Raw genomic sequence first — 13,848 nt, 5'->3', positions numbered from 1 at the left:
ACATCATACCAGCATCATATGAAACCCTAAACAAATTCCACTGAAATTTCATTATTTACATAGCCTGCAAAGGACCTGTTCTTTTGCTGACAAGTTGATTCAGGAGAACCTACTAACAGATTTTAAAAAAAGTTGTATTTTCTAAAGTATTTTTAAAATATTTATAATATTTAAGTTTATATTCTATTTACTTGGGCCAGCAGAGGTGAACAGACACTAACATGGCCAGGCACTGACATTACCACACTTCAAACAGGCCAATACTATGTCTACATTAGAGCAGTACCCCTGATACCAAAACTACACCATTACGAGAAATGCTTACAGTTGATTCCATTATAGATGAACTCAATAATTGAACTATGGTTACTAATTGAGCCCTTAATTACAGCATTTGCGAAAGGAAAAGTAATACCACTAACATAGTCTCACATACCTTTTCCTAAGGGACCAGAGTAATGGTTATGAGATAATGAGGGAGAATTTTATGATACGGTTAAATGACTTTTACAGGAAGAATGATCTTTACAGGAAGAAAGCATTAATCTTATGCAAATTCAAGCTGCAAAATGGCTTGCCTGTAACATCAGGGGTTTTACTGTGTAGTTTAAGGGGATTTTTTAGTATTATGACTCGTTACAGCTCTGAGATAGTCTTACCTGGATTTTATTGTAGTTTGGAAAAATCACACAATTTCTATTCATAATATTGTACAAAAGTTCATCTAATTCTGGGATAGTTTATCTGTCTCTTCTAATTACAATGCTACTATAGTGAGGTAATTCCAGAAGTGCCTGACTTCTCTACCCATTTTCACCCAGTAACTGTCATGGCATTGCCTGGCAGCAGCACTTAACTAAAAGATGTGGGAAAGCTAAACCTTTTCGAACAAGTCTGTTCTTAAATGCTCTTTTTGCTACAGCAAGGATGATTATGAATGTGAATTATTACATGTGAGTGGCCTCGTTGTACTGCTACAGAAGCTTTTTTTTTGTTATAACTTCACAAAGGACACCCAGTATGTGCAAACTCTGTGTTGGCAATAACTGCCTTTTATATAACAGACTTGGTACATGCAGTAACTTTCTTAACGAAGGCAAGACTTAAGTTGGGAATTAAACTACTTCAGGTTACTGCATGCATGCATCTCTCAAGGGCCCCTCTGGGTACACTTGCTTATGCAGCACAGTCACTTAGGACTCCAGAATTTCTATCAAGCTCTGCTTGTGGTGTGGCTCTAAATGAAAATCATAAAATGCGCTGAAATTTCTACAGTAGTGAACATAAAGGTGTATGGGATACTAAATACTGAATTTTGAATATAATGTAGCAGACAGCATGAAATTACTTGAATTACCATACACAAAAGGAAAACAAGTTTTCTATATAGGGAACTTATCTCTCCATCTTAAATTAAAGACTAAAAATGAGCAGCACTGCTGGACAACAGCCTGCCTCGTGCTAGTGCTTTTATTTGTAACTAGACACTATTTTGAAAGAGTTGCTAAGATCAAGGTGAGAATTAAAAAGGAATATTCAAGTTAAAGCTCACCACAGGCCCGTTTAAGTTTGACATGATTTTATCAGAAATTCAGTGAATTATAGTTCAGGTCTGAAATTATGAATCAAAGTTCACTCTCCTTTAGACTTCAGCTGTAGAACTACACATAGAGAGGCATTTTTTCCATTGGAAAGAGGAGTTTTAGCTTCTGTTTCTGACTTCAGGGTTGTTTCTCTCGTGTACAAGGAATTATTTAAGACTAAGCTGATGTCTAGTGAACCATGTATCGTGCAAAAGAAACTCTGAAAAACACCTTGTGTGAACTGCAGTGCTGCTTTCTGCTGATGGCGATGTGTTTTGCTGTTCAGATGCTACACTCCAGCAGCAGCGTGATGCTTAGCCAGCCGCCGCACCCCTGGGAGCTCCAGCAGCAAGGCTGTGCCGTGGTGCCCAAGGACCAGTTCCTGCAGCTCCAACACCAGCTACTACAAGCAGAGAGGAGGAGTCAGCGTCTTCAGGAAGAACTTGAAAGCAGACCCTCTGAAACAAACATGCAACAGGTAAAGCCCTCGTTTCTCTGCAGGTTATAACTTTAGAAGGGTGTTCAGTTAGCTGACTGTTTTTTTTCATTTGGATGAGATCCATTCTCTGTTTATGCCAGTTCAAAAATTAAAATTCATCCTAACAAAGGTTTGTTTTGTACATCTTTGACATTTAGCATATTTAGCTTAAGCCATAGCTCATTTCTGACGCCCCCTTCTTGAAATAAAATCACTCCTATCCACATTCAACTGGCTTTTCTCTTTCTGATCGGTGTGCAGTGTTTTTAGTTTTTTCTTTACCTACTGTCCATGTCTGGAACCATTGTCTTGAAAAACACACTACATGTGCAACATCATATATACATCAACTATAAAACATCCGTTTTGGCAGTTCCTGTCAGAAGGAATCCTACTGTCAGATGTAGTAGAGCATAATACAAACAAGTAATCCCTTTTATAGGGTCAGCCCATCTGCATTATTTGGTCATGACAGGACATTGTTTGGACAACACTGTTCCTGTTATACAGAGACTTCATCATTTGGCATTTCTGAAGGAAAACAATCTAATTCCAAGGAAGAATACAGTCATTCAGCATGTTGGGCTGAATCACTTCTAATATTTTAACGTGTTAAGTTATAGGTAAGAAGCTTATAGGTAAGAGTAGTAATAAGCTCTGGTAGAAAATGTTGCATTTCCCATAAGAAAATAAGATTTTAATTAGGCTTGACAAATGACTTGTTTCTTCAGAAAGTATCCAGATCTCTAAAGCCTCAGCTCTGGCCATATGTCTTACAATCAAGTTGTATTATCTTATATGAAAAGATAAAACACTGTTTTTATTAGAAATACAAGTTTCTTAATCTGTTAGCAGAAAAAAAAAAAACTTTACATTTTACACTGGGTTGTTGCATTATAAAATATAAATAAAAATATATATGTATAACAAAGTTCAAGACTGAAGTTCAAAAACCTCTGACCATGCATAATCATACCATCATGCCATAAATAGGATATTTTTGAAAAAAGTTATGGAGAAAGAATATACAGTAATAGTTTCTAAAGCCTACAAAACTTGGAGTAAGATTTTATTTTTAATAAAGACATTAAATTGAATGCTTCTCCCTCAAAAAAAGGAGCTTAGCAGCAAATAATATAGGATAAGGAAAAAAGCAATTATAAGGTTCTCTCACTTTCAGCTGATGGAAATGCATTACCACAGGCTAATGTGCTTGGTCGCATACACTAGAAAGCAGAGCATGCAGTTTAATTTTGAAATCAATAAAAGCCATCTTACAGCAGTAGCATCTGCAAATGAATGGGCTGTGAATTGCATTAGGAGTCATTTTGTAATTTTGCCTCTGAAAGCCTGAGAAACAATTTGCAAACTAGTCACATCCTGGAACTCGTAGTTCTACAGATGCATTGCTTATGTTTCCTGTAAAAACCTTTTATCCTAGAAGGTTTCATAAAGTTAAAAATCCTTTTAGAGAGGTTTTGCAAGTATTTGCTGTCAATATACTTAATCCTTTTAACTTTTTCTTTTTATATTGATTTTTGCTTAAAGTGAATGGGTATCAACAAGCTCCCAGTTTACGTCTCCTACAGCTGTTTTCATGAGCTGTACTACATAACTCTCTAAAATCGTTAAACATGCATTCTATAGCAATTAAAAAAGGCTAAATTTGTCAGTACTTTAAGCTGAGACAAACTAAAACATTTCTCTAAGCACATCTTCATTTAATTCTCATTGATTCTTTTTTTTTCCTTCACTATCATTGGCTGGATATTAGGAAAAATATCTTGAAAAATACCTTCACTGAAAAGGTTGTGAAGTCTTGGGACAGGCTGCCCAGGGAAACAGCTGAGTCACCATCCCTGGAGGTCTTCAGAAAACGTGTAGGTGTAGAGCTTAAGGATGTAGTTTAGTGGTGGACTCAGCAGTACCAGGTTAAAGGAAGGACCAGATGATCTTAAAGATCTTTTCCAGTCTAAATGATTGTATGGCCCTGATTTCTAGGGTTAACATCTAGTTGAGCTTATGTCCATTTTAATGTTCCCTTTAGCATGTTGAAAAATTGCACCCTAATCCCTCTTCGTCATCCTTTCACCAGTGAGTACAATGTCAGGTTGTCCATGTTACTAGGTGAATTTAACTACCTAGTTTTGCTGCTACTGCTTTGCACCTTGCAGCTTTCTTCGTTCAGGTATCCCAAGTTATCCTCCTCTTTGGAATTCCTGTGTCCTCATGCTTTGCAACTTCCATTTGCTTTCTGATTGTGGTGGTCTGTGTTCTCATTTGTATGACAGTCAGTGTTAGCTGTTATCCACCAAGGTTACAATTCAAGCTTCACCAAAATAAAACTCCTGGGCCTTTTCTCCTGTGGTGACCTGTCTGCACTCTTCTGAATTACAGATGACTGTGCCTGCTGTGCCTAGTGCTGTGATCCCTGTTGCACAGTAGCAATTGCTGCACTCCTTTTCCCTTTCCCTTCTCCCTTTCCTTGCTCAATAACTAGAGCTGTGGGCCTGTTAGTGACCCAAGGTTTTCCCGAGTTCCCTTACAGCCTCTGCTAATCACTATTTTTGTTCCCAGTACTTTGAGTTGCTCAACTCCCCCCTTATTCTGGTCTTAAGTTGAAAACTCAAATAACCTCCGACCCAACAGCTTGTTCTGTCTCAAGAAAAGACTTGCGACTAAGTTTAAAATAGAAATGCAAGCAAGTTTTCAAAGGAGGTCAGCTGGACTGCATTTTTCACAAATGCTATTTGGCAATCTGTGAGACACATATAGCAGCAGATAATTCCCTCTTGAGAAACTTAACTGCTTTGCTAATTGCACTTAATTACTGTTATTGATCTTAATCCCCCAAAAATGTGGATAAACCCTCTTCAGAGACCTTACGTCTAGGAAATGCATCCTGAATATTTCCTTAATTGCATTTGTGTAGCGCTAATACGAGTATTCAGAGAAATATGTGATACTCTGCATGCTTTCTTGTGTGTGTTTTATGTCTTGTGTTGCTTGCTTAGCTTGTATCGGTGGTTTGCTTTAAGTAAACGTACATATTTAAAAGAAAATCTGGATATCAGGGTGAAGTATCCCACTTGCCTTCTTTCTCTAGGCCTTGCTACCGGAGCAGCGAGCAGTGCATGCAGATTCCTACAGGAGGATCGGGCACCTCTGACAGCTTGGCTGCTTATGATCTCATTCCTTACCATGATAAACACACACAAACACATGAACTGGCATAAGCTGAGAAACTTGAGGATCAAATGTTGTGCTTTTTTCTAAAAAAAAAAAAGTCTTCACAGTGTTATTTCCTATTTATTTGTCTAGAAGCTATTTTGTGAAAGTTCATAAGCTGCCCTTTTTAATTTGTTACAAATCATTTCTATTTATGTTATTTAAAATGTGGATTTGTTCAGCGGGGAAAGAGACTATTTTTCTCAAATGGTATTAATTTTATATGAGACTTGAAGAAAATCTGAGGTATTTATACTGCATTTTTGTAAAAGATGTATAAACTTTTTAACAGGGAGAGATGACATTTTTTGATGTAAATGAAAAATAAAATTTTTTTAAACATAATGTCTCCTGTCTTAATAGTATCAATAGTCTCAGCTTTATGATGAAGAATTAACAAATTTAGACAATGTCATTGTTATTGAGGATTATTTTATCAGGACTTCACACTGAGGGCGGTGAGACCCTGGTGCAGGCTGCCCAAGGCCAGGCTGGATGGGGCTGGGGGCAGCCTGGGCTGGGGGCAAGGGTCTCTGCCCTTGGCAGGGGCTGGGATTCGATGGGCTGTGAGGTCCCTTCCAGCCCAAACCATCCTGTGGTTCTATTCTATGACTTCTGGGAAAGATTTGTAGCATGGGATATACTTACATGCAGATATGCTCCTTCCCCAGCAGATGTACACGCAAATTTGAGAAAACTTCCAGAACACATTCACATATCTTTCTGTTGTGACCATAAAGTAAAAATAGTTCCAGAAAAGGGGAAAATTATTAACAGCCTTTTTTTCCCCTCTGATGGCATTCCTTACTGATTTTCTTTGGTCTCAAATTACTAGATTAAATGACGTTTCTTTTCCCTAGTAATTTGAGGTCTACCAACACTGCTTTAAGACCTATGTTTTTTCTTGTTGGGAGCCATGAACCTTTTCAGCTGTTTCCTTTCAATGATCCTTTTGCTTATCTTAATGACCTTAAAGTTAATGTTTGAGCTGGCTTTTCCCTTTAAACATGCAATAATATGAAATCAGGCAGAACCTTCTCAAATTAACTTTAAGCCAAACAACAAGGATCACAGACGTTGAGACCACTAATTCTTAGATTCCACTGAACTACTCCCTCAAAGCTCCTGTAACCAGTAAGAAATGTGATGTTCAGCCACATTTTTGAATTCCAATCAAATTACAAAAGATAGCTGAAGATAATTTGTTTAGAAAGTCCCTTGCAAATTCTGCTTAGTAGTACTTTTATTAACCTGGAACCATCTCCTGTCCAGCAACACTTTAAAACTGCTTTCTGTACAGCTCTCTGCAACTTTTTTCCAACTTTTTTACAAGCAAAGTGTTTGTATAACCCCACACAAAGCCTTAAAGAGTTTCTGGTGTTCCAACAAATAGTATGTTGAGTGGACATCCCTCAATTCAAGAGGATCTTCCTACAGTGGTTTAGATGAACAACCAACTTCTTGAACTGGTCTCCTTCCTCAGGGTTTTTTTCATTCATTCTGCCCCCAGAAATATGAAGGTACTTTGGTTTTGAAGGTGTTTTGTTTTAGGGAGGCTAGTGCTTTCTCAAAGGTAATCTGCTCAGATGACTTCCTAGCATTAGCATCAATAGGAAGACAATGACTGTTGGGAAGCGGATTCTAACTCCTTATAGTTCCTGATGTTTTTGATTTATTTGGGAAAACCTCACTCAACGCCTGGTGTAACAGGTGCTCTCATGACAATGAGTTATCCTCTTAGTTATATTGTCCATCACTTCACTGAAGGAAAACAGCAAAAGCATGCTAGAGTATTCAGATTATCTGTCTATAACTAATCTGAAGAAAGTAAAAAACAAGTTTGGGATAATAGCATCCTACTTTTTTAAGATATTATTCCATTTTGAGGGGTCTTTGGCACAGAAGAGTTGCACAAAGTGATGCCATTATGCCATCGCTTTTTTCCTTTTCTTTACCCCTAAAGTCACTACAAATTTGATTGGTATTGTCTCCCACGTTCAGCAGGTATATGGCAACACCTAAAAACAAGGAAAGGAAGCGATCCAGATCTAATTAGCACAGACCAGATGGAAATTAGAATTTTAGATCAATTTGTCTTAGATCTAATAATCTAAAATATAACTTAGATTTGGAAAAATCCATTAATGCTGTGAATGTCCTTTAAATGTTGCCATAAAATTTTGCTTCCACGAGCTTTTTAATAACTTAGTTGACTCTTTAAAATGGACTCAAGCGTGGATTGCCAACTTTTTTCTTACGCATAAAGTGAAAGAAAGAAGACTGGTGAATGGGAACAGCTCATCATTAACTGATTCTCTTATTGCTTTCCAGGGGGGTCATGAGCAGCTTCTGAAAATGATGGAAGAACGCATGATGGATGTTGAACAGAAACTGAGGCTTGTGAAGAGGCTTCTCCAAGATAAAGTAAATCAGCTGAAAGAACAAGTAAGCATTCTTGCTCTTTTCCCAGCTCTTCCCCACTGCTTCTGTAAACAACTAGGCGAGCGAAAGCCGCCAAATCATTCTTGCTGAAAAGAAATTTAAAGGAGTTTTCCTTTCTCTTTTAATGCATCTGAGCTACAGTAGAGCATATTTGCCCCAAACTTCCCCAAAATCCAAACTGGGACAGTATTCACTAATCATTATTTATTTATTTCTCACTAATCATTAATTCATTAATCGTTAATCCCGACAGCCATGCATGTTTGGTATGCTGATACACTTAAAGCTGGGAAACAAACGCCAAATTTGGGCCAAGTATTTTAACTAGAAAAGTTGCTTAAAAAAGGAGGAAAGCGAATTTCCTGAAGAATACAGATGGGATTAGTGTACAATACGGATTTTTTCCCACATCCTCTGCCCCATTACACCCTTTGCTTGATGTGATTTTGGGGTTTCCATTCTTGCCCTGGTCTGCCTTCTTCAGGAGTTTCCAGGAGCATAGGAAAAGCTGGCTTCTGAACTCTTAGGAAGGCGTGACATGATAACAGTGGGGAGAATATCTATTTTCTACTGAGGTACAGTCTCCTCTCTCATGTTAAGGAAGTGCTACACTGACAGGGCCTTCTGCTAAAGGGCTGTTCCCAAAAGCATGCAGACAAGCACTAGGTGCTCTCCCCGATTTTACAGGGGGAGCTGGCAGTCCAAACCTCTGTGGAAATATCTCTGGGGGATCACGGGGTGTGTGAAGTTGATCTGTCTTCAGAGGACAAATGCTGTAAAGCAGTAATTATCTGAAAGACAAGTCATTTGAAGCACTCTGACATCTGCACGAGCTTTCAAGATCCTCACAAAGTCTTTCTGGTTTCAAAACATTCACAGCATCCATGAGGACTTCACAAATATATAGTTTTTAACAAATGAAAATAGCATGAATGGGTGGGCTGTCTTCCTTTAATATATTACAATGAACACATTACCTATATTCCCAGCGCTGTTCTTGCTTTTAATTATTCTTAATTTTTCTTTTGCTTTTAATTTGCTGAGTAATTGCGTTTCATTCACAGTAATTGTGTTTCATTCATTTGCTGAGTAATTGTGTTTCATCCACTATTCAGCTTTCCAAGAACACTAAAGCAGATGCAATGGTCAAGGATCTCTATGTTGAGAATGCACAACTGCTGAAGGCTTTGGAGATGACAGAACAGCGCCAGAAAACTGCTGAAAAGAAAAACTATTTACTAGAAGAAAAAATTGCCAACCTCAATAAAATCGTAAAGAACTTGGCGTCCCCAGCTTTTAGTTCAGCATCCGAGTTAAGGTCATAGCAAAGCCATTAAGTATGCCACAATCCCATGCACTTTACTGAAATGTTAATATTTCAGCTTTTCACTATGTTGCCTTTTCTACTGGTGAATTTTAGTTAACAGATGCCTCCAAGGAGATGGCAGAGCTAAATCCCAAACCAGACACTGCCAACAGATCTTTTGTTTATTCCCACACTATTTTTCTGCTAAATTTTGCCTAAAAGTAATTTTTGGTATTTAAAAATACAGATGTTTTTCTAGGTTAACTTATTTTGATACTTTGGTTTTCATTTAAAATACAAATTCTGAATTTACTGATTTGGTTGTATCTATCTAGATTGAAGCCAATGTCTAATGCAAACTTGTGGTATTGAATTAAAACTTTAAAATTCTTTTCATTTTCTAGGGTACTTCGTGGCCCAAATGTAGTCATATTGACGGGTCAGTCTTGAACACTGTCAGTGTAATTGCTATTGAAAGCAAGACTTTACTGTTGTCATCTCTATCCTGCAATCTGGTTCTAGTTTCTGTAAAGCAATATGCTCCACCTTATGCATTAGGCATCTGGATTTTTCTTCATGGCTGTTTTTCTGCAGAGCTCAGAAGAAAAAAAAAAAAAGGAAACAAAAATATTAAAATATGTAAATAGACTACCACATCCAACTAAGCATAACCGTATTTTATCAGAAGAAATTTCCCAGATGGCAAATAAAGACTACTGCTTTTTTTTTTTTTTTTTTTTTTTTTTTTAAACTGTGCTGCTAGACAACTTAAAAATTGCAAAGGCCTTAATTTTTTGTGTGTGGAAATTAGTTATGCTAAACAATGGAAGAGTCGCTACACAGAAGTGAAGAAGTGAGTTTATATAACTTGTAAATGGAGTAAAGCAGTGGAGTATGTTTATTAAGCAGCTGGCAGAAGAATGAAGAGGGGGATTTGGGCGATTTCTTCAGTGAAATCCTGTCTTTAGGCCTCGCAGATGTGAACTTTTGCCACTTAAGCAGAGTTCCGTTTGACGTGAGTGATGATTTAGGAAGGTATGTCGTTTGTACTAAGTCCTGATACAGAATCTACGTTTGTAATTAATTGTGAGGAAACATATTTGATGTGAATACAAAAAAACTCAGGGAATAATAGCCTATATTACTTTCCTTCAATATAATACATGTGGATATTAGTGTCGCTAGATGAAGATAAGCATGCATTAAGAAGAGCAGGATACACCAAACTGGTTGAGTATTACCTCAATACTCCCAGACAAACCTGCAGTAGTGTTGTAGTTGTGGAGGCTGAAGAGCATCCAGGTTTGTAATGATCTGTAATACCTCCTAAGTGATGAGTTTATGAGGCTAGGGAAATGCAAGTGCAACAAGAAATAGCTGAATAAGAGCCTGCATGCTCAAGCTTGTATATAATCCATTACTACTACTAACAGTCTGAAGGAGAGGCTAGCCCTCCCTCCAAATGCCCTGCCTCCAGCAGTAAGTCACACTGAAGCAGCGTACATAAAACTGGTGCAAGGGGCCATGCTGGCAATACTTGAAACTGGACCTCTTTACGTATGCATCATCGTGGTTGCAGAGGAAGAGGGCGAGGTTCTTTGTCTCTGGGACCACTAGCAAGGTGACACTTAAAATAGTGTTTGTAATGAGCCAGATGTCTCCCAGACTCTGGGATTAGACTGCCTGCAAGCTGTTGAGTAACCTATTGAACATTATTTTCGCTTGGTACTGACTAGCATGTGGCTGTAGGGGATGCCCTCCATGTCTAAAGGGTTACCTGCCGCTTGGAGGGTTGACAGACTCAACTATACATACTGCATACGACCTCCTCTTCTCCCTTCTCCTCCTCCATCCCTTTATGCAAGCAGTGTAGTGGAAATGGAAATCCAGTAATGGAATACCTTAGAGTAACACAAAATCCTTTTAAATTATTTCACTACTCTGCTATTCTAAAAGCCTGTGATGTTTATTTGTCTGCATAATCTCAGAGATTTACATATCCCATTTTTCACAGGCTGCAAAAACAAGTCACTTTGACAAATTGCATTGGCATAAATTGGAGCTTGCTTTCAAAATCTGAAGTAGGGAGATCTTTCTTCTTTTTACATTAATCACTGGTATCAGTTATAACAAACCTCTGCGTGCAGGTACCAGGGCTGTGTGTTAGCAATATGGTAGTTGAGCTAAAATCATGCTTATGCTATAGAAATTAGCAAAGTTTTAAAATACTTCAGGAAACATAGGTGAGGTTCAGATAATCAGGACTGTACGTATTATCAGCTAGTACATTTTAACGCTCCTTCATATGGTGACCTAGACTTAGTAATAATGCTCTGTATGTGACCAAAGTCTGAACACTGACATAAGTGAGTACTTCACTTGAGCTACTGCGGAGTTAATTTCACATTACTCATTTTAAAGGCTAGACTAATTACCCAATTCATTTAATCTCCTGGAATTTACCAGTTGTTTTTTTGTTTTGTTTTGATTTTAATCAGCCATTTCTAGAGCACAGTACAAGCCAAAATATGATATTATCATTGGAATATAAGGAACAAGCAGAGAAAATGGATTTTGACTTCTCCTTTTCTCACCCAACCCTGTCACTACTTTTTTTTCACTTAGCTTCAAAAATTTAACCTAAACACAAGAGAAAGTAGAAGGATGGAGGGAGAAGAAAATGGTAAATATTTTTTAGACAAAACTCAAATTTCACTGGAATACTTGCGTGAATTAATTCCCAGAAGTGCCTTTTGTGATTACATACACTACAGCCTTTCTGTACTGTACTGTTTGTGTTGCTACAGGACAATTTTCAGGACAATCCCTTCCCAAGTGGAGGGAACGCAGAGAAAGGTAGCGCTGCTTGCCAGCGACTGTAGTGTTGCTTGTTGGTTCGTTGTGTCAGCAGCTACTTCTACAAAATTAAAGCTACTGAAAATAAGCATATAAACATGTTCAGCATTTGTGGTCTTTTGTGTGTGAATGTGTCTCCTACGCAGCACAGGCGTTTTAAAGATACCAAAGTATTTACTGGTATTCTGACAGTCAAAGCTCACTGAATTTCTAGGCTGCGTTCCTGCAACAGGTCTCACCAATTAAGATGTTAACCACTGTATTACCAGGAGGTGTTTTGAAAGCATTCAACTCTTGCTTTGTGAATCACTGTGAAAATAAAGGCACAGAGATATCTAGGGTTGGGATTTGGGGGAGAGGAGGAGGGAGAGGCAGTGGCGGTATATGCCTGAGTTAAATTTACCCGTACTGAATTCACACGGGTGGACATGCTGTGTGTCGATTTAGGATGACACAAAGGTTCATATTCTCAAATTACCACTTTAAATACAAAGAAATAAAACTGAATTCTTTGAATTCTGATGGAAGTAAAGGGTTGTAATATACATAATATTAGCCAGATTATATGTAAGGTAGAGTAGGGGACAGTGGACCTGTCAGGAGTCAAATGCCCTAGTTTACTTTCAGCAAAAGTAAAAAAAAAAAAGTTTTACTTTCTCTCAGGTTTTCCATCGTTTACCTGTTAGGTCTCCTGTGCTGTGTCAGATGCTGTCATTGTTGCCGTGTTGTGTATAAACGAGAACAATTGTATATATTTTCTATTATGTTTTGTTCCAGTGTAATATATTGTCCTTTCGACATCATGTAAAACTGAAAGATGAACCAACTTACATGTTATTTATAATGAATGTAAAAAAAATAAATAAATAAATGACTGTACGATCCCTGTGTGTGGTGTTTTTTTTATTTTTATTTTTATTTTTATTTTTTTATCTGAATGTGATTGTATATGCCAATAGTTTGCTATGTTCCCATGCAAGCTGTAGGTGTTTCAGGCAGTACCTACAATACTGTGATCAATGTGTATGGACCTACAGGATACCTACGAACACACCACAGTATCAAAAGGTCGCTTTTTTCCATTATGAGAGCATAAAGCTGTTTAATGGGTAAAAAAACTGATGGGCAGCGAGCGAGGTTTACGTCAGAGCACACCCTGCCCTCACCTCACATACGAATTATCCACCTTCACAGTACAAGTTATAAGTATATATGAGTTATAACTTACTATACAAGTAATACCCCCATCCTGTTAAATTTAATCTCATAAAGTGTTTTGTGGTGACTGAGGGAAGGGTGGGCACCATTCCTGTCAGCGCCCCCCTCTCCACAGTACAAGTTGTATGTATATAAGTTATAACTTATACAAGTATAACTTATACAAGTTATACAAGTATAAGTTATATAAGTTATATCCCCGTTTTGTAAATTTGATCTCGTAACTAGTTTTGTGGTGACTGAGGGAAGGGCGGCCACCATTCCTGTCAGCGCCCCCCCCCTTCACAGTACAAGTTATAAGTATGTAACTTATACAAGTATAACTTACACAAGTATAAGTTACACAAGTGTAAATTATATAAGTTATATCCCCGTTTTGTAAATTTTATCTCCTAACGCGTTTTGTGGTGACTGAGGGAAGGGTGGGCACCGTTCCTGCCAGCGACCCCCCCCCCTTCACAGTACACGTTATAAGTATATAACTTATACAAGTATAACTTATAGAAGTATAAATTACACAAGTATAAGTTAAATAACTTATTTCCCCTTTAGTAAATTTAATCTTGTAACGTGTTTTGTGGTGACTGAGGGAAGGGCGGCCACCATTCCTATCACCCCACACACACACTACGCATGCGCCCTCCCGGCCGCGCGGGGGCGCTGTGCCCCCCCCCATCATCCCGCGGCCATTCCCCTAGGGCGGGGCCCCGCGCCCCACAACCCCCCTCGCGTGCGCG

General features: G+C 38.1%; 1 protein-coding gene across 5 annotated transcripts in view; it reads left to right on the top strand.

Annotated features, from left to right (window-relative positions):
- NIN (ninein) overlaps positions 1–12,768 on the top strand; it is a 57,382-nt gene extending 44,614 nt beyond the window's left edge. For 4 of the 5 annotated variants that reach the window (XM_082761393.1, XM_082761397.1, XM_082761392.1 and 1 more), the window contains 3 exons: positions 1,870–2,061; positions 7,621–7,734; positions 8,847–12,768. In XM_082761393.1, coding sequence (XP_082617519.1) covers positions 1,870–2,061; positions 7,621–7,734; positions 8,847–9,056 — 516 coding nt within the window. In that variant the 3' untranslated portion in view covers positions 9,057–12,768. Of the gene's footprint in view, positions 1–1,869; positions 2,062–5,167; positions 5,300–7,620; positions 7,735–8,846 lie in introns of those variants that run through there. The other variant, XM_082761395.1, reaches the window with a different exon arrangement.
- Positions 12,769–13,848: the final 1,080 nt, after the last annotated feature.

The sequence above is a fragment of the Aythya marila genome (genome assembly GCF_965140915.1).
Source record: "Aythya marila genome assembly, chromosome: 5".
Classification (NCBI taxonomy): domain Eukaryota; kingdom Metazoa; phylum Chordata; class Aves; order Anseriformes; family Anatidae; genus Aythya; species Aythya marila.
This window is presented reverse-complemented; position numbering and strand designations above follow the sequence as displayed.